This window comes from Drosophila kikkawai, chromosome 3R, assembly GCF_030179895.1.
Source record: "Drosophila kikkawai strain 14028-0561.14 chromosome 3R, DkikHiC1v2, whole genome shotgun sequence".
Taxonomy (NCBI): Eukaryota; Metazoa; Arthropoda; class Insecta; order Diptera; family Drosophilidae; genus Drosophila; species Drosophila kikkawai.
The window spans coordinates 36,437,986-36,455,815 of NC_091731.1; the positions used below are offsets into that span (position 1 = coordinate 36,437,986).

Here is a 17,830-nt window from a genome sequence, read left to right on the forward strand (position 1 = left end):
AAGAAATCCAAATTTTTGGCCATTTTTGCTAATTTTAATGATGTAACCCCTTATGAAATTTCGCAAAAATGGCCAAAAAATCGATTTCTTCCGGACATGTCTAGAGAGATTCGCATGTTATTGCTGATCAAGAATATGTGGTTTATGGGGTCGGAAATGATTCCATGACTTGGAAAAATATTATTTTGTATTATAAAATCTGATTTTTTATATTAAAAAACTTCTTGATTTTTTTTAAATTAAAAATATCATATCTCGGCCATAAGAGCATTAATTTTAAATCGGAAAACTGTTCTGTGCAAGAATTTCTATAGTTAATAAATCTGCATACTTCATTTAAAAATTTTGAAAATTCAATTTTTTATCAAAATCAAAAATTTGAATGATGTAACCCCTTATGGAATTTTGCAAAAATGGCCAAAAAATCGATTTCTTCCTGGCATATCTAGAAAGATTCCCCTGTTGATGCTGATCAAGAATATATATACTTTATAGGGTCGGAAAGGTCTCCTTCACTGCGTTGCAAACTTCTGACTGAAATTATAAAACCCTGCAAGGGCATAAATATGAATGCAAATTAGTGGACTTCAAAAATATATTTTTATTATTATTTATTTCAAAATTTAAAGTTTATTTTCAACCTAAACATAATCTAGTCTGATCTTTTATTGTTGTGCTATTTTCGTCATAACAAGTTGAACCACTTTAAGATAATTTTACTATTCTAAATCTAAACATAATTTGCAGAAAAATATTATACCTACAAAATCTGTAGCTAGAAACCAATTATATAAAACAGAATACGCAATATTTTTTTTAATGATAAAAAAATACCACAAAAATAACATTACATTTTATGATTGCATAATTTTGATGGGAATTTATTCTAATTTGCCGTTGAAGACAAGCTAAAGTCACCTTTAAATATTAAAAATAATATTATATTTAATTTATAAACTAAAAGGATTGTAAATTATAAACATACGGCTAAAAGTGATGTCTCAACATGTTTTACCGAGTCATAATATGCATGGGAGAAAGTGTAGCTTTTAAAATAAATTAATAAATAAACATATTAGTAATTGACTAATAAATAAGAAATCAAAAATGTAAAAAGTACGAATGTTAGATAATTTTTCATATTTCGTTTTATTTTACAAAAATTCAACAGGATAACTAGACAACAATTCAAATGCAAGTCCTTCGTACTTAAAGACGGAAGCGACGGAAGATGTTGGCGGGCAGGTAGCTGGCTCCGGGGGCACTGGCAGCCGGGGCATGGGCAGGAGCGGGCTGCGAGGCGAAGTTCAGGGAGGAGGCTACTCCGCCATCGTGCGACTGGGAGGATCCTCCCAGCTGGTCGTACTGTCCCTGGATGGCACGCTGGGCGTTGGCAGCATCCTCCTGGGTGCGGTACTTGACGAAGTGCACCTCGGGCTTGTTGTTGTTGTTGTTGCGGATGGCATTCAGCTTGCCGGCCAGATCTCCAATATCAGCCTGCTTGTTGAGGACATAGATGGCGGTCTCCTGCTGGGCAGCCTGCTTGGCCAGAGCCAGGGCAGCGTTCTCCAGTCCCTTGTTCTCGGGTCCCTTGATGAAGACCACGCGCAGGGCCTTGTTCAGAGCGCTTTGGACCTGCTCAGAGGCAGCGGGATCGTAGAAGTCACCCTCGTCGGCGGTGTAGGTAAAGAACTCCTTCTGGAGCTCAGCCTGGGGAGCAGCATAGTTGGGAGCAGAGACAGACTGGGCGCCCTCGGGGGCACCAATGGACTCAGCGATGGAGGCGCCTGGACCAGCGGCAAACAAACCGGATCCCGAAGAGGAAGGAGCTGCGGCAAAGGCAGGAGCATCGTTGCTGGCCAATCCCGAGGGCTGGAAGCTAAGTCCCGAGGAGGAGTGGGCCACCGGCTGGTAGTTGTAGCCCAGCTTATCGGCTGTGGCGACGGCGATGAGGCAGAGGACCAGGAAGGATCGCATGTTGGCTTGTTGGGGTGGAGAGATGATTTGTTACTGTCTCAACGAGTCGCTGACACGGCTTTTATAGGTGCAAGATTCAGTTCTTCGGCAAAGACTGCATTATGCTTCGATATATATATGAATTATGAAGAGTTCACATTTGCCTTAAAAATGCATAAATAACCGATTAAAATGCGGCTTCGCTATTATATATTTTTACGATTCGTCACAGTGCTGCTGCGGTTGCAAATCTCTGCATGGCTCTGCAAATAAAACCCTGTTTGGTGGCTCCGCGAAAAGCTCAATGCAAATTAGACGAAGCCGCGGCCAGAATTGGCCGGTTTGCGAGCTTTTGGTTATAATTTAGAGGGTTCGGCTGGGGGTTCGACTCGGATTGCCAAATCAGATGGCGCCAAGTAATTTATTAAGAGCCCAATTATCGCATTATCTGATTCGGCGCTGACAAGGCGCAGCAGTGCAGTTGTTAATTAGCCATCGGCCCAAAGATGGCGTCGCAAGATGGCGGCTATATTTAGCGATGAGTGCGCTGCGCCGCGGCAAAGCACTTCCGGCGGACGAGCGGAAGGTCGCCCGCCACCACCCGCATAATTTGCATAAAGCTGAAATCACAGATATCGCAGAAATCACAGAAACCACAGCGCGACCGAGAGGCAAGTCGACAAAACAAAGCCGCTGAATAAGGCAATAATAATTTGGCGAATCGTTAAAATATTTATTTTTGGCAGCAGCATCGACAGTAACGCGACTAGGCGCGCCTCATTTGCATGTGAAACGGCCTGTCAAACGTTTTGTTTGCTCTGCGATCCGACCGATTTGGGCGACACTTCTCCGCATCCCGGCCGGATTCGGACATGTCGCCGTACTCACCTCGGACCCGGGCATCCAGCGCGATTGCCCCGAATGGGGTTTTACGATGCCCGGGCCCTGTCCGCGGCTTTTTATAGCCGCATTTTTATTGATTTCAACGATAAAGCTACATGAAAATTCCAAATTGGCAAGGTTGGCTCTGGTTTTGGTCGCAGAACGGCGAGAATTATTGATTAAGGCAGCATATTGAATTTGATATGAGTTTTATGGCCGACATGGACACTTCTTCGCCTTCCTTCCTAGCCAAAGTCGAGTGGCTTGCAGTCCGCTGGCTGCATATTTTAGCCTCGAGAACGAGAACGAAAACGATAACGAAAACGAGAGCGGGTGGTGGTGGTGGCGGGCATAATTAGAGCGCGTTATGCAGCGCGCTTTGCATAACGGCAAAGGCTCCGCACGGCGGCTTCTATCTGCATAAAAGCCGCGCCGGCACCTGGCCAAAGCATCACATTCCACAGCCAGCTCACCCACTCAACAACATGCGCCAATTCTCGGTAATCCTTTGCCTGTGCCTTGCCGTCCTGGCCAGAGCCGACAAGTTGGGCTACAACTACCAGCCGGTGGCCCACTCGGCGTCAGGTCTCAGCTTCCAGCCCTCGGGACTGGCCAGCAACGATGCTCCAGCCTTTGCCGCAGCTCCCTCCTCTTCGGGATCCAGTTTGTTTGCCGCTGGTCCCGGAGCCTCCATTGCTGAATCCATTGGTGCTCCCGAGGGTGCCCAGTCTGTGTCTGCTCCCAACTACGCAGCTCCCCAGGCTGAGCTCCAGAAGGAATTCTACACCTACACCGCCGACGAGGGTGACTTCAACGATCCCGCTGCCTCTGAGCAGGTCCAAAGCGCTCTGAACAAGGCCCTTCGCGTTGTCTTTATCAAGGGACCCGAGAACAAGGGACTGGAGAACGCCGCTCTGGCTCTGGCCAAGCAGGCTGCCCAGCAGGAGACCGCCATCTATGTCCTCAACAAGCAGGCTGATATTGGAGATCTGGCCGGCAAGCTGAATGCCATCCGCAACAACAACAACAACAAGCCCGAGGTGCACTTCGTCAAGTACCGCACCCAGGAGGATGCTGCCAACGCCCAGCGTGCCATCCAGGGACAATACGATCAGCTGGGAGGATCCTCCCAGTCGCACGATGGCGGAGTAGCCTCCTCCCTGAACTTCGCCTCGCAGCCCGCTCCCGCCCAGGTCCAGCACGAGGCCACCGCTCCCATCTCCTCGTATGTGCCACCAGCGACTCCTGGCAGCTCTTACCTGCCCGCCAACATCCTGCGCCGCCTGCGGTTCTAAGGCCCTTAGACCCATAGACATTCCATCGTTATTGTTGAGATTTTAATACGAAATAAATGTTGTTTTTTAATGTAAATTGCTGAATGGCTTGCGGATCTTCTTGTCTCACATTCCTAGGCACAGCAGATATCTTCGATATCGATTTGAATTGGATTTCCGAGCTTCGGAATTTTCGCATAAGTTTGTGAGTTTGGGCTGGCAAACGGGTTCTCCGCCCCGCGCTGAATTATGAGTCCGTCGCCGGCCGAGATATTTGTGAAAATTGCAAATGAGCGGAAACCTAAGATGTTTCCTCTGCCGGCGATATGGTCTGACGTATAACATATGGCTTAGCGGCTACTTGGCGCCCACGGATCGATGGCGATTGAGATGGCTCCGAGCGGCTTGACAAATTGCACTCGACAGCCGACAATGCCCAAAGCCAAATCCATTGGGCGGGCAATTTAAAACTATTAGGCTGGGAAATTAGCCCACACCAACTGGCCGGAGTCGGAGTCCGACTCGGGTCTTACTTTCAATCATCCCCGGCGCTATTTGCATAACAAAATGGGCGAACAAAAGAACTCGGCTACTGCACAGTCGGACAATTTGGAGCTGCTGGCCCTTTGTCCCCTGATTAGCATAAAAATTTTGTTTGTCCGCTAGCTGCAAGTTCATCAAATTTTAATCAACGCCGCCGCCGCTGCCACCAACGCCGCCTCTGACGCGGCTTCTGATTTGGCCAGGCCAATAGCCCGAGTCAGCCTCCGCCAGCGCGGAAAAAGAAAAACAGAGAAACAGGTTAGGCTCAGACAATGCGAACCTTATCGCGATCTCCAGCACGCTGTCAGCGTCCGTTCTGATTGAAGCCCATATCGAACCGGGCCATATAAATGCCCCCGCGGCTCAAGCCGACATCATTCTGACTTCCGACTCCGGAGCTCCAACTAGAACAGCAAACAGCAGCAGTACATCCCTAGCAAGATGCGCGCCTTCATCGTCCTGTGCCTCGTGGCAGTCGCCTGCGCCGACAAGCTCGGCTACAACTACAAGCCCGTGGGCCACTCCAGCTCCGGCCTGTCCTTCGCTCCTGGCAGCGGCAGCAGCGGCTCCCTGAGCCTGGGAGGCGGCGGCGGTTCCCTTGGTCTGGGAGGCGGCAGCGGCTCCCTGGGCCTGGGTGGCGGCAGCAACTTCGGCAGCCTGGACAGCGGTCTGGGTGGCGGTCTGGGTGGCGGTCTGGGCGGTGGCTCCATCGATTTGGGATCCTCTGGACTTGGATCCTCTGGACTGGGATCCTCTGGTCTTGGCTCTGCTGGTCTCGGCTCCGCTGGACTGAGCGCCCCCGTCTCCTACCAAGCCCCCGCTGCCACTGGTGAGCTCGAGAAGGAGTTCTTCACTTTCACCGCCAACGAGGAGGACTTCGACCAGCCCCAGGAACTCGAGCGCGTTGCCAGCTCCGTGAACAAGGGTCTGCGCGTCGTCTTCATCAAGGGACCCGAGAACCGTGGCCTGGAGAACGCTGCCCTGGCCCTGGCCAAGCAGGCTGCCCAGCAGGAGACCGCCATCTATGTCCTGAACAAGCAGACCGACATCGGAGATCTGGCCAGCAAGCTGAACGCCATCCGCAGCAACAACAACAACAAGCCCGAGGTGCACTTCGTCAAGTACCGCACTCCTGAGGATGCTGCCAATGCCCAGCGCGCCATCCAGTCGCAGTACGACCAGCTGGGAGGCTCCAGCCAGGCCATCAACGGTGGTGTTGCCAACGCCCTGAACTTCGCCTCCGCCGGACCCGTGCGCCAGGCTCAGGCCCAGATCCCCGAGAACTCGTACCTGCCCTCGTCGGTGCTGCGTCGTCTGCGTTTCCGTCGCCGCTAAGCTGAGTGCCATAGCTCCTATAGCTTCTATGGCTCCCACAGCCACAACCCCACTGCCATATGACATTTGTTGACTTTTGTGTTATCTATTGATTTGTCGAACGAACCCCAAATACAGTTCTTTTTTTAAACCAAACTTGTGGCTATTTCTGTCCTGGTCGTGTGGGAACGCGGCTACCTATAGAGTTGTCAGTGTCCCCTCACTGGTGGCGGGTGAAAAATTGCAGAGCTCGGCGTTTATTACAGGCCCGAGAGTAGCCATAAAAATTCCAAAGCGACGGCGCCAAATGGAATACAAGTGGAAATCAATAAAAAATTTACATGTCTTGGGACGAAACGTTTTTTATCATAATTAAAATGTTAATCTGCGTGAAGTAAAAGGTTAGACAAACTATTAGCGCCCAAATTTATGGCAACTGCAAGACGGAACCGAGAAGCCGCAGATGCTGCATAATGCATAAGTGATAACAGAGTGGAGTTGGCCGGATGAATGGCCAATAACAAAGAGCCAAAGTGGTCAGCGACAGCTCTTTTTTCAAGAGCACCCACTACGGCCGATTAGCATAAGCAGAAAACTCGAGTCGGTTAAGAAAAATCATAAAAAATATAGATAAATAAATAAATACAACATACCGAATACAAAATCCAAGCTCCAATAGCGATTTTGCCAGAGATATTAGCAACAAAATGTCGAGTAAAACAAATGGCGACAAAAGCGAAGGGGAGCTGGCGAAGCTGATGAGGGAATTGCTCGGAATGAGGTGCAAAATCAAAGACAACCAATTAAGAAACCAAATTAAGCAGAAAAAAGAGTTGCAGGCTGCAGCGATTTCGCATAAAAGTCGTGGGCGTCGTGGAGTTGGACATACTTGCCTTCGATCCAGCAATCCAAGCGGAGTTATCCACCTACACACAAACCAGCCAAGATGCGCGTCCTTATTGTGAGTACTTCGAGGATAATTAGAGGATCTAAAGATCGCCTCTTTTAACCCAATCCTTTTCTCTTCCCCCTCCTTGCTTAGGCCCTTTGCTTCGTTGCCGTTGCCAGCGCTGCCTCCTTCGGCGGTGGCTACAACTACCAGCCCGCTGCCACAGCTCCTGCGGCCACCTCCTTTGCCCCAGCAGGACCTGCCTACAGCCCCTCGGTGGCTGCCAGCCAGGATCAGCCCGCCTACAATGCCCCCGCCGAGCAGACCTTCGCCCCGGCTGCCGTCGTTGAGGCTGCACCCTCTGCCTCTGCTCCCAACTACGCCGCTCCCCAGGCTGAGCTCCAGAAGGAGTTCTTCACCTACACCGCCGACGAGAGCGCCTTCAACGAACCCGCCGGCTCCGAGCAGGTCCAAAGCTCTCTGAACAAGGCTCTCCGCGTGATCTTCATCAAGGGACCCGAGAACAGCGGCCTGGAGAACGCCGCCGTTGCCCTGGCCAAGCAGGCTGGACAGCAGGAGACCGCCATCTATGTCCTGAACAAGCAGGCTGACATCGGGGACCTGAGCAACAAGCTGAATGCCATCCGCAACAACAACAATAACAAGCCCGAGGTGCACTTCGTCAAGTACCGCACCCAGCAGGATGCTGCTAATGCCCAGCAGGCTATCCAGTCCCAGTACGACCAGCTGGGTGGATCCTCCACCATCCAGAACGGAGGCGTGGCTCCCGTCCTGAACTTTGCCTCCCAGCCTGCTGCTCGTGAGGTGGCCGCTCCCTCTGCTCCCGGCAGCTCTTACCTGCCCGCCTCCGTGCTGCGATTCCGCCAGTAAGAAGGAAAAGAGCAGCTCACTGACCTCTGAAACAGACTCAGACTGACCCCGTCTCAATGACGATTCCTACGCACTCGCTGCGACCTGTTGCCTAGTTTGTAAAAATTGCGAATTTCGAATTTTTCCCAAATAAAAATAAAGTTTATCGTTAATATAAAGAAATCAGTGTTGTAATCTTTGGGAGCTTGCTAACTTTAGGCGACATTGAACTAGTTGCCCTAAAAGGCGGGACGCTCTCCCGATTTGGTTACCTGGGTTCGCCGGCTGAAATTATAAAATGCTTTGCCCGCCGGGGATTGTCCAACAAATGTTTTTTGCTCTTCGCCGCGGTTATATCATGCTGGGAATAGTGGTGAGTCTACCTGGAGGCTAATAGCCAGGTCTTTGGCTTATGCTAATGGCGTGTCTCTGTCCCAGTTTCTCGCCTTGCTGGCTGGCGGTTCCGCGGAACTGGGTTACCAGTATCAGCAGAATAGCTACGGAGGACCGGTGAATAACCAAGGGGAGTATCCCGCCCAGCCTAACGATCACTACCAGGAGCATCACGACTTCCACAAGCACTTCTACGCCTTTGAAGCGCCCTACGATTCCTCAGAAGAGGCTGACCTGGTAGAGACCAAGCTGGCAGGTCTCTCCCAGAAGAACCTGCAGGTGGTGTTCATCAAGGCGCCGGAGAACAAGGCCGTGGTGGGTGCCCTCAACGCCTTGGCAAAGCAGACCACGGAGGACAAGACGGTCATCTATGTGCTGAATAAGCAGACGGATGCCCACGAACTGGCAAGCGAACTCAGCTCCTTGAAGGCGCAGCACAAGCATAAGCCCCAGGTTCATTTTGTCAAATACAGGACGGAGGCGGAGGCTGCCCAGGCCCAGCAGCACATTCAGGCGCAGTACGGAGGAGCGGGAACAGTCTCCCAGTCGGGACAGGCCTCCTCCTTGGGTTACTACCCGGAGCAGCAGCCGCAATTCGATCAGCAGGGATACTATCCGGAGGGAGCTCAGCGCCCTGGCGAGTACCCAGTGCCTTCACCTGGCTATCTGCCGCCACCCTCTCAGCCTTCGCCGGGCTATCTGCCGCCAGTGCCCAGCTACTCCTCCCTGGGCCAGGGTTACAGTGCAGCTGGAGGAGCGCTGGACCTGCCTCCAGTGCCTGAGGCCCAGCAGGATCTCTCCGCCAGCTATAACGATGGTAGTCAGGATTACCGATCGGCCAGGTCACAGCGCATAGATTTCAGGGTCAACGAGCGAAGAAGGTCAGGTAGCCGCATGGTTTTTCCCACCTCTTCTCCCTCGACCATTTCCAGGTCTTACCTGCCCTTACCCGTCCCAGCCAAGCGACGACGACTCTAGCTCTGACTTTGACTCCAAGTCAAAATTAAGACATTAAATTAGTGCCATAAGACTGCGCCCGCGGGTGTGACTAGTTGTAGCTGCCAATAAAGACGAGAGATACATCAATGAATGGCCACCAGTGTTTGCTCTTCGCTCATCCTCATCAGCCGGAGCTGTGAATGGCCCTAAGCGGCTTATCGCAGATGCGAGCCGAGGGCTAGAGCAGATCTAAGCCCGGCTCAGAGTGACGTGTAAATTAACAAATCAGTAGCCATAAAACGTCGGCCGTTAAAATTCCGGGGACGAGTGAAAGTGGAGCCGAAGTCACAACAAATGGCAACCACAATGGGAGATAGACCCAAAAGGGGCATATGAAAATATTTGATAACTAATTCAAATTGGGAGCTCATTTGTAAATTTTATGCGAATTAAATTCAAGTTCAAGCTGGGTCACAGTCTTTGTCTTGGGCTCTTGCAAGCCCAGAAATTAGCATTTCAAAATTGAACGACATTAACATGGATAATCGGAGCAGGCAAACACAAAACCAGAGCAAACGTTTGCAGAAATCTTTTATAAGTTTGTAAAAAACAAAATCAGAGAGACAAATGCAAAAAGGCAGAAGAAATACTAAAAAAAGATATAAAAAATAAAATCAAATCATAACGAGACCGAGAGTCAGCTCACTTTCGAACGGCTATTTGTTTGTGTCGTATATAAGGATGGTTTTGTTGCTGGGACTGGATTATAACCGATCCGAGCTTCGTGCCAAAAAGTCGAGCTGCTGCGGCACAAAACCCAGCCATGCACTCCTTCTCCTTGATGGTGAGTTGGATCCATAGACACCTGGACACAAGATTTACTAATTTAGGTTGGTCTCTCCCTTAGTTTTTCGGGCTATTCCTCGGCTCCAGTCATGCCCTCGGGGATGTCTATCTACCAGCTGTCCAGAGAGCTAACCCAGTGGCCACAGAGTACTTCACTTATGCAGCTCCACCGGAAGAGGATCAGGCAGCTCCTTGGCAAGCAGCTCGCCAGTTAGCCCAGGTGCTGTCTCCGCCCCAGCAGGTGGTCTTCATTCGCACACCGGAGACGAATCTCTTTACCCTAACAGCCAAGCAGCTGGCGACTAACAATCCGCTGGACATCTTTGTGCTTCAGCGCCAGGCGGATGCAGCGGCTCTGGCCCAGCAGCAGGCGGCTATCCAGCAGCAGGCAGCCAACCATCAACCCTCGGTGCACTTCGTCAAGTACCGAACCCCGGCGGATGTGACCCGAGCTTTGAGCGCTCTCAGAAGCGACTATGACCGGCTGCCAGGGAATAGCATCAATCATGCTGTGGAGAAGGCGGATGTCCTGCATCTCAACCCGGTTACAGCGAGGCCTCCAAGTCCCGCTCCTGTGATCTTCAAGATCCGCCCGAAAGACAGCGCCGAGTACGAGACCCATGAACAGGCCAGCGATCTGGAGACGGCCAAGTTGCAGGCTCTATTCCGGGAGTACCTGCCGCCGGGAAAGCGACGCTAAGTCCTCTAGGAACCTGGAGCCTAGTGCCAAAGACTGTTTAAGAGTTAATTAAATTAAAAGCTAATTAGTACAGTTCCATTGCCAATGTGTTTTTTCTGTATGTGTAACCTGGAAATATTTCAGCTGGTGGAATTTTTTGGATTATTAAGTAGGCGACCTGATTAAATATTACTGAGAAACGATATTCGTTTAAATTAACGCCTCATCGGAGACATGATATATTGATTTATTGTTATAAATATTTAAGTTAGCAGACATATTATTTACTTTCAGAGTCCTAGATAGGGGAAATTAAATAATTTATAAAGACTAATTGCTAAAAACGACGAAATTCATAAACAAAAGGGAATTGTATTGATACTTTGTGGTTAGTTTTTTAAAATAATAATTTATTTTGATTTATTTTCTTTGTAAATAATAATTTTTAAGTAAAAAGAAACCCATTAAACCGGCCTATTAATAGTATACATTTTATTAGACACAAATAAAAAGAGGAATTGTTTTCAAAGAGCGGCATTCGCTGCTCATAAATTACTCAATGTACTTGGAATGCCTGGGTTCTTGTAAACAAATTTAATTTAAATTTCAATCAGAAAACATTTAGTTGTTATGGCAAGACTGTAAGGCTGCGAAGGCTGTTTATCTATAGCCTTGCTATTATGAATAATTAATTACTCAGCCCTAGACCGTAACGTTTTACTTCTGAGTTCCTGGCCAGGCCTCTTCGCCCCTCGCACTTGCTGGATAATCTTCAAAGTATCTCTTAGATAATCATTAAGGTGTTGGTAACCAACTGCCGCCCACAGGCCGCCCCGCAAATGTTTTCTTAAGCAAATGTCGCCGGCGTTGCGACGTTGTCGCTGGAAAACTTTTTAATGAGCTGGCGGAGCCACGTCTCATACCCGCGTAGAAGGGATCCTGGGGTTTTACGACAGGCGCTGCTTTAAGAATGTTTCAACTAAATTACGCCACTACGCAAGGACCTGGGCCACGGCGAGGGATGTGCGACAGGACACTGAGGCTGACATCATTTCGCTTTGCAAATTGTTTTAGTGTCAAAGGTCAAATACACACTTCCACCTTCATGGTGGAGCTGGCACTGCCATATGACACGCCGGAGTGCAGCCGTAAAAAGGATCTCTTCAGCTCCCGCTCCCACTCCCGCTCCCGCCACTGCAAATCTGTTGAGCAAGTTTTAGTTTAAGCATTTTTGAGCAACATGAGAAGCTGGTCCTGGGCGCCGCTCGTTAGCGGTGCCTGCCAAAACTTTGCCAGTCACGTCAAAGCTGCCGGCATCGCATTCCGTCCCCACCTCGTATCCCCTCCCAACCCGGATCCTTCTTTATTTCGCGGTATCTGCACGACAAGCCAACTCTGCTTTAATCCCTGGCTGCTTTCTGGCCGCAGGCACCTCATGACTTGCTGCAATTTCGGGACAGGTGTGTCCAAGGTCCAAGTCTCGGATTCCATCCAGCCAGCTGCCAAGTTTGCGTGTTTTCCAATCTTTTCTCCAGTTTTTTTCCAAGGGGCCTCTTGGCTCCGGGCTCTCCAAATTAGGCGCAGCTTGGCGCTGCTTTCGCTTTTGTTTGGCGCTGCTCCTCATCGCATTTTGGTGAGAGTTTGGCTATGCAGCTGGGCACGCCTAATAGCCACGATGAGTGGCCAATTGCCACTGAGGGGCTCAGTTACCAGGAAGTTAGATGAATGCCAATATATATTTAGGGTATCCTGACACAAAAACTTTGCATATTAAGATGTGGAATAAGTACATCTCTGAAACTGAATTTTTAAGAAAAATTCAAAGGAGTGCAGACATCTTTAGAGTTCACAATACATTAGAATTCATCTTGAGACCAGCTTTAAGTCTTTTCACAGAAAATTGCTATTATGAATTCACATTTTCTTTTCTCATATTTCCTTCTGGGTGACCTCTCTCGACCCACACACACAGCTGCTGATATTCTTCAATTTAAATTCTTATTTTGTTTGGCCATCAAACGATGCCGAAAAAGTTTAAATTAGTTAAAGAACTTCATTAACCGAACCGTCGAAGAGATTGACGTCCCAGTGAAAAACGCGAACTTGTGGAAAATTATGAAAATTATAATTACCGGCTTAAGCTGGCCAGAGCGGACCCTCGACTGGCGGCGACCCGAGACCGTCAGATGATATCGCCCGACGACCGTACCGTCCACTAACCAGTAACCAGTAGCAGTTTGTTTTCCAAGCATTTCAACACAGTGGCTGCCGTTTTTTCATTTTTCGGGCCCTTCTCCTCGAAAAGACACAGCATCCAGCCGGGGTTTTTTATGGCCTGTCACAGCCAACACAAATCAATTAGATAATGTGGCAGCATCACAGCAGCGGGAGCATTCGCAATCGCAGCCATGCATATTTATAAACGGCGCAGAGTGCATTTAAATCAAAGCCAAGACAAGCGATAGGCCTAGTATGCATATTCAAATGCCAGTTTGCTTTAATGACGATCGAATAGCACCGAAATCGAGTCCACAGCCATGGCAAGGTCGTTCCTAAACAGTGGATGTCTCTCTCCGAGTTCGTGGGAGGGGTTAGTGCAACTATAAAAGCCAGACTAGGCCTGAATCCCAGCATTAGTTCCCCCTCAACAGCTCCAATTGTACGTTGTGTGCCCCAGTCAACATGCGCGCCTTTATCGTAAGTCTTAAGGGGATTGCCAGCCAGGAGGAGCAGCTGCGAATATATCTCTTTTCCTTGTAGATTCTCTGCCTGATCGCTGCCAGCTGCAGTGCCGATAAGCTGGGCTACAACTATCAGCCAGTGGCCCATGCCGACGAGGGTCTGTCTTTCCTGCCCGGCGGAGGCGGAGAGCTCCCCCAGCTTCAGCTGCAGCCCGTGCAGAGCGGCGAGGCCGTGCTGTCCCAGCCCATTGAGGCTCCCGCCACCATCCAGACCGCTCCCGTTGCTCCCCAGGCTGCCCCTCTGATCGAGGAGTTCCAGAAGGAGTTCTACAGCTATGCCGCCCCCGAGGAGCAGTTCGATGAGGGTGCCAGCAACCAGCAGATCGCAGATTCCCTGAAGAAGAGCCTGCGCGTTGTCTTCATCCGCACTCCCGAGAACCGTGGCTTCGAGCAGGCTGCCCTCCAGCTGGCCAAGCAGTCCGCCCAGCAGGAGACCGCCATCTATGTGCTGACCAAGCAGGGTGATGTGGCCAACCTGGCCAAGCAGCTGAATGCCCTGAAGACCAGCTCGGTCAACAAGCCAGAGGTGCACTTCGTCAAGTACCGCACGCCCGAGGATGCTGCCAATGCCCAGCTGGCCATCCAGAACCAGTACAATCAGCTGCCCGGAGTGTCCCGCATCTCCAACGAGGGACGTGCTCCAGTCCTGAACTTTGCCTCTCAGCCCGCCGTCTCCGGTAATGTGGCTCCAGCTGCTGTTGCCGCGGCTCCCAGCTCTGAGTACCTGCCTGCCAATGTGGTTTCTAGCCAGGATTATCTGCCTCCCACTCTGCGTCGCTTCCGTGTCAAGTAAGGCGGGAGAGAGAAGAAGAGATCCTTGAGAGTATGTCCAACGGTAACGCTTCCTACGCAATCGCATCGAAAACACAAACCCATCACGAGCAATCGACTAGCCCTTAAGTATCCATGTAGAGGAATAAAATTTGTTAGCACACAAATTCGCACGCTGAACTAGAAAACTCATTTGGAGCTGGAGTAGCAGGACATAATTGCAGGACTCGGCCATTTCCCTTCTGGGTGAAATTCATTTTGTCGAGCAAATCCTAGCTCTGGCTCTGACTCTGTCGTCTGGCGGCGCATTCGTGCGTTGTCCTTTCACATAAAATCCCTGAAATAATAGCCGGGATAAAGCGGCTGGCATGTCATAAAGTCCAGCAACAAGTTGAGCCACCCAAAGGCCGCCCACTCATATGGCCGCAGGGGAAGTGGAAGTGGAGGAACCCACATTCATGGAGCACCCATGGAATCCCCGGCATATGCACAACGGTTTTATCCCATCCGCCATTTGTAATTGGAGTTATTAGAATCGAAATGAAGTGGTAGCACAAGGGCCCGGCACTCGGTGCCGACCGCTCTTTGTGCGCCTGCTGGCCAGGGTACTGCCCCTGAAAAGGTACTGCTTATGTTTCCTAGCTGGGACCAAGGGTACATGGAGTGAATACCCACATCTGTAACCACCTCTGATGGTGGCCATTGTTGAGAGCCCACTACCAGTTGTGGTCTGTATAAGTGGCAACGTCCTGTTGCAGGTGGAAGCTGCCCCGCCTCGCCTTCTGTGATCTGTGACCCACCAGCTGACGACGACACTCATCGAGTAGATTGTGTACCCTTTGGTGTTCCGGGGGTGTGAGCCGCCTGTGTGTGTGTGCCCTGATGGCTTCCTGCTTCCGTGTAAGGCAAACTCATCATGCGAAATGCCAGCACCGCACACACATGGCCCTAACCAGAGCCCAAACTGGCATGAACTATGCAGAGGATTTGGCATGCTGTTGAGTGGAGTCCTTAAATTTCACTTAGATGTAACATAAGCCCGATATAAACGCAACTCAACGGTGCATGTATTCATGGCCATCAGGCGGTGGGTGCGTTGGGTGATGGGTGTGTGTGTGTGTGTGCTAAGTGTGTGCCCCTGCAGGAATCGCACGCTTATCAGCAGTCGAGTGCAAACTGAATCCGTTGCTCTTTCTGTCGGCTACAGTGGCGAATCGCTAAAGCGTAACGACAGCGACAATATGTCCTGGGGCGGGTTCGGGTTCCGAAGGGGGTCCTGGCAATTTGGGCCACCATAAACGCTGTTAGCTTGTCTGCCATTTGCCGTCTGACTGCGCCCAGACTGCTGCCTGTAATTAAGGTGATATGCAGCATTCAGCCGACCGAATCGACGACGACGACGACGACAACGACGAGCCTGCCAAGTGCGTGTCCTGTGCGTGTGTATATGCGGTGTGTGTGTGTGTTAATGAGCAGCCCGCTGTGCGCACAAAATAAATTATTAAAACGACATTCACGGCACTCTCAAGTGTCGTCCGTGCAAAAGCTCCTTTTGACGCCCAGAGATATCAGCAGTTTTCCACAAAGCTGAAAGGGAGACAACCTACGCAGGCACCTTCACAAAGGGGGAATTATAAAATGCTTGCATATATTACATTTCTGTGTAAGCTTATGGCAGTGCATTTATATCACTACATTTGCCTTTTTTCCTGTTTTTATGTTTGCCCTTAAATGTTTCAAGTTAGTGACAGAAATAACATTTCTGCTTGAGGGAGAGTGGGTGGATTCATTAAGGATAAAGTCAAGTAACAAGTTCAGGGTTGGCAGTGCTGGAAGGTAACATGCTTGGTTGTTAATGAAAAAAATGTTTAAAAATACAGTTTTTAACAAAAGTTGTTCGGGGAGTGAGGAACTCTTTTATTATGAACAGAATGAATGAAAATGGTTGCTTTTTTGATGAATCATGGGATTTATATATAGTTTTGAAAATCCTAAAAATGACTAGGAATTTTTTATTTGCCTTACCTACAGTACTTCCCTTAATTACCGCAAAATTAAAGTTCCTAGTTCAAGGCTCCGAATGTGGAGCGTCAATTAAGTATACGACCCGTTGGCAGCTGACGTTGTGAAAGCGAAAAAAGCGTGGCGTGCTTTTAGGCTGCGTTCTAAGTGCAATTTTTACGAAAGCTCCTTCGAATTAAACCCACTTTTTTTGCTCGCTGGGGAAAAACCAAACACAAATCGCTGGTTTTATGGAACCATTTGGCAAATACAACGCCGCTTTCAATCTCGCCGGCTGACAGCTGCGGTGGGCAATGGCAACACTCGCCGGATTGCTGGCAAACAATGCAACAGCCACAACCATTTTTATTCCGATTTAAGCGAAACTTTCGTGGGTGGCGGCATTTGCCTTCGCTCCCACGGGTTAACCAATATTTCTTTTCAATTTCTGGAGCGAAAGTTGTGGCTGTACGACTAAATATTTTGACGTTTGTCCGCATGCAGCAGGCGGCAACTTTGTGGGGATTCAGTGTAAATTGAAATGTGCTTGAGACAGTTGTGCTGCAATTGTTTTTTGCAGGCCAGCAACAAAGTTGCTTTTGTTAATTTCGGCAACCTCGGCAACTCGTCCATGCAGGTGGCAATGGGTCCGGGAAAGCAGAAAGCCGGACCAAAATCGTGCAGGGATGAGGGCCACACCCAAGTGCACTTGCAGTTGGCAGTTGTACGCCATGTTGTCGCTGTCAAAAAGTTTTACTGCGCCTGTCGCTGCTGCTCCTGCTGCTGCTGCTGTGCTGCTGCTGTGGTTTGCTGTGGAATAGTTTGGGATTTGTTAGAAAAAGTGTTTATTGGTGTTTGCCGCGGGTTACTGGCTCTATGAAAATTGAGTTATTTGCACACACACAGACAGACGCTTTGCTGGCTGTCGAAACTTGGCACACATGCTGAGAGTTTCGGCTCATTAACCGGGCCACTCTGCTTTGCCGCTGCTGCTGCTCGACTGCTGCATATTAATTAGTCGACTTTTGGGCGCTGCCATGTATAATTAAGCAGCGAAAGAACCTCTTAACAAACCACATCCTGTCTGACTCCTTCACTTGGCAGGGCCATGCCTCATTAACGGCAAAGTCAGGAGAGGAAAAAGTGGTAGAGCAGGGGCAGGAAGAGGAGTCAGAGCAGGAGCAGGAACTGCCATTGCCCTGCTAATTTAATATTTATACCTTAATCAAGCCAGAGTCGCCGGAAAACCCTTTTGATGGCTCCGCAGAAAATCTGTTGATTCGTCGATAGCCAGATTGGTCCGGCCTAAGGCCGCGCGCACACTACGAGCTGAAAGCAGAGCTGAGATAAGCGAGCTGATAATTTCAGTGCAAATTTCTAAGCTCAGCTCCGCTCTCGGTGTGCGCGCTCTCATACAAGTAGTGTGTTTGTTTCAGAGAGCTAATAAGCCGTCAGCCGTCAGCTCCGCTTTCAGCTCGTAGTGTGCGCGCGGCCCAACGATGGCCAGGCGTTAATTGCTCATTTCCATGCAATGTTGTCGTTTCCCCCTGCCACTTTGCCGCCCTGCCCCCACCAATCAGTGCCCTGGTCCGATGTCCTGTCTGTCACACAAATGCGGAATCGATAGCTCGCATCTGTCACCAGACACACAAACACACACACAATGAGGCCGAGCCCCCGCTGTTCCCTGATGCCTATATGTGTGTGTGTACAGGACTTTGATTTCGTAATG

At 49.8% G+C, this 17,830-nt stretch overlaps 7 protein-coding genes across 7 annotated transcripts; 6 read left to right on the forward strand and 1 right to left on the reverse strand.

Annotated features, from left to right (window-relative positions):
• Positions 1 to 1,209: 1,209 nt before the first annotated feature.
• On the reverse strand, positions 1,210 to 2,006 carry LOC108085567 (uncharacterized). The gene has a single exon (XM_017182206.2). The coding sequence runs from the start codon at positions 1,975 to 1,977 to the stop codon at positions 1,210 to 1,212; it is 768 nt and encodes a 255-aa protein (XP_017037695.1). The 5' UTR covers positions 1,978 to 2,006.
• Positions 2,007 to 3,311: 1,305 nt separating this feature from the next.
• TwdlJ (TweedleJ) lies at positions 3,312 to 4,140 on the forward strand. The gene has a single exon (XM_017182209.2). The coding sequence runs from the start codon at positions 3,324 to 3,326 to the stop codon at positions 4,131 to 4,133; it is 810 nt and encodes a 269-aa protein (XP_017037698.1). The 5' UTR covers positions 3,312 to 3,323; the 3' UTR covers positions 4,134 to 4,140.
• Positions 4,141 to 5,053: 913 nt separating this feature from the next.
• Positions 5,054 to 6,101, forward strand: TwdlN (TweedleN). Its single transcript, XM_017182201.2, has one exon. It carries the CDS (start codon positions 5,097 to 5,099, stop codon positions 5,988 to 5,990), a length of 894 nt encoding a protein of 297 aa, XP_017037690.1. The 5' UTR covers positions 5,054 to 5,096; the 3' UTR covers positions 5,991 to 6,101.
• Positions 6,102 to 6,856: 755 nt separating this feature from the next.
• On the forward strand, positions 6,857 to 7,823 carry TwdlH (TweedleH). Its single transcript, XM_017182210.2, has 2 exons — positions 6,857 to 6,930; positions 7,012 to 7,823. Exons 1-2 carry the CDS (start codon positions 6,916 to 6,918, stop codon positions 7,747 to 7,749), a joined length of 753 nt encoding a protein of 250 aa, XP_017037699.1. The 5' UTR covers positions 6,857 to 6,915; the 3' UTR covers positions 7,750 to 7,823.
• Positions 7,824 to 8,056: 233 nt separating this feature from the next.
• TwdlR (TweedleR) lies at positions 8,057 to 9,099 on the forward strand. The gene is made up of 2 exons (XM_017182192.1): positions 8,057 to 8,101; positions 8,167 to 9,099. Exons 1-2 carry the CDS (start codon positions 8,057 to 8,059, stop codon positions 9,097 to 9,099), a joined length of 978 nt encoding a protein of 325 aa, XP_017037681.1.
• Positions 9,100 to 9,800: 701 nt separating this feature from the next.
• TwdlS (TweedleS) lies at positions 9,801 to 10,606 on the forward strand. The gene is made up of 2 exons (XM_017182191.2): positions 9,801 to 9,904; positions 9,968 to 10,606. The coding sequence occupies exons 1-2, from the start codon at positions 9,884 to 9,886 to the stop codon at positions 10,604 to 10,606; spliced, it is 660 nt and encodes a 219-aa protein (XP_017037680.1). The 5' UTR covers positions 9,801 to 9,883.
• Positions 10,607 to 13,223: 2,617 nt separating this feature from the next.
• TwdlD (TweedleD) lies at positions 13,224 to 14,267 on the forward strand. Its single transcript, XM_017182199.2, has 2 exons — positions 13,224 to 13,282; positions 13,346 to 14,267. The coding sequence occupies exons 1-2, from the start codon at positions 13,268 to 13,270 to the stop codon at positions 14,117 to 14,119; spliced, it is 789 nt and encodes a 262-aa protein (XP_017037688.1). The 5' UTR covers positions 13,224 to 13,267; the 3' UTR covers positions 14,120 to 14,267.
• Positions 14,268 to 17,830: the final 3,563 nt, after the last annotated feature.

Coding starts and splice junctions, on each gene's coding strand:
- LOC108085567 (XM_017182206.2), bottom strand. CDS start 1,977: ATGCGATCCTTCCTGGTCCTCTGCCTCATCGCCGTCGCCACAGCCGAT.
- TwdlJ (XM_017182209.2), top strand. CDS start 3,324: ATGCGCCAATTCTCGGTAATCCTTTGCCTGTGCCTTGCCGTCCTGGCC.
- TwdlN (XM_017182201.2), top strand. CDS start 5,097: ATGCGCGCCTTCATCGTCCTGTGCCTCGTGGCAGTCGCCTGCGCCGAC.
- TwdlR (XM_017182192.1), top strand. CDS start 8,057: ATGTTTTTTGCTCTTCGCCGCGGTTATATCATGCTGGGAATAGTG. Junction 8,102..8,166: donor ATATCATGCTGGGAATAGTG/GTGAGTCTACCT, acceptor TCTCTGTCCCAG/TTTCTCGCCTTGCTGGCTGG.
- TwdlS (XM_017182191.2), top strand. CDS start 9,884: ATGCACTCCTTCTCCTTGATG. Junction 9,905..9,967: donor TGCACTCCTTCTCCTTGATG/GTGAGTTGGATC, acceptor TCTCTCCCTTAG/TTTTTCGGGCTATTCCTCGG.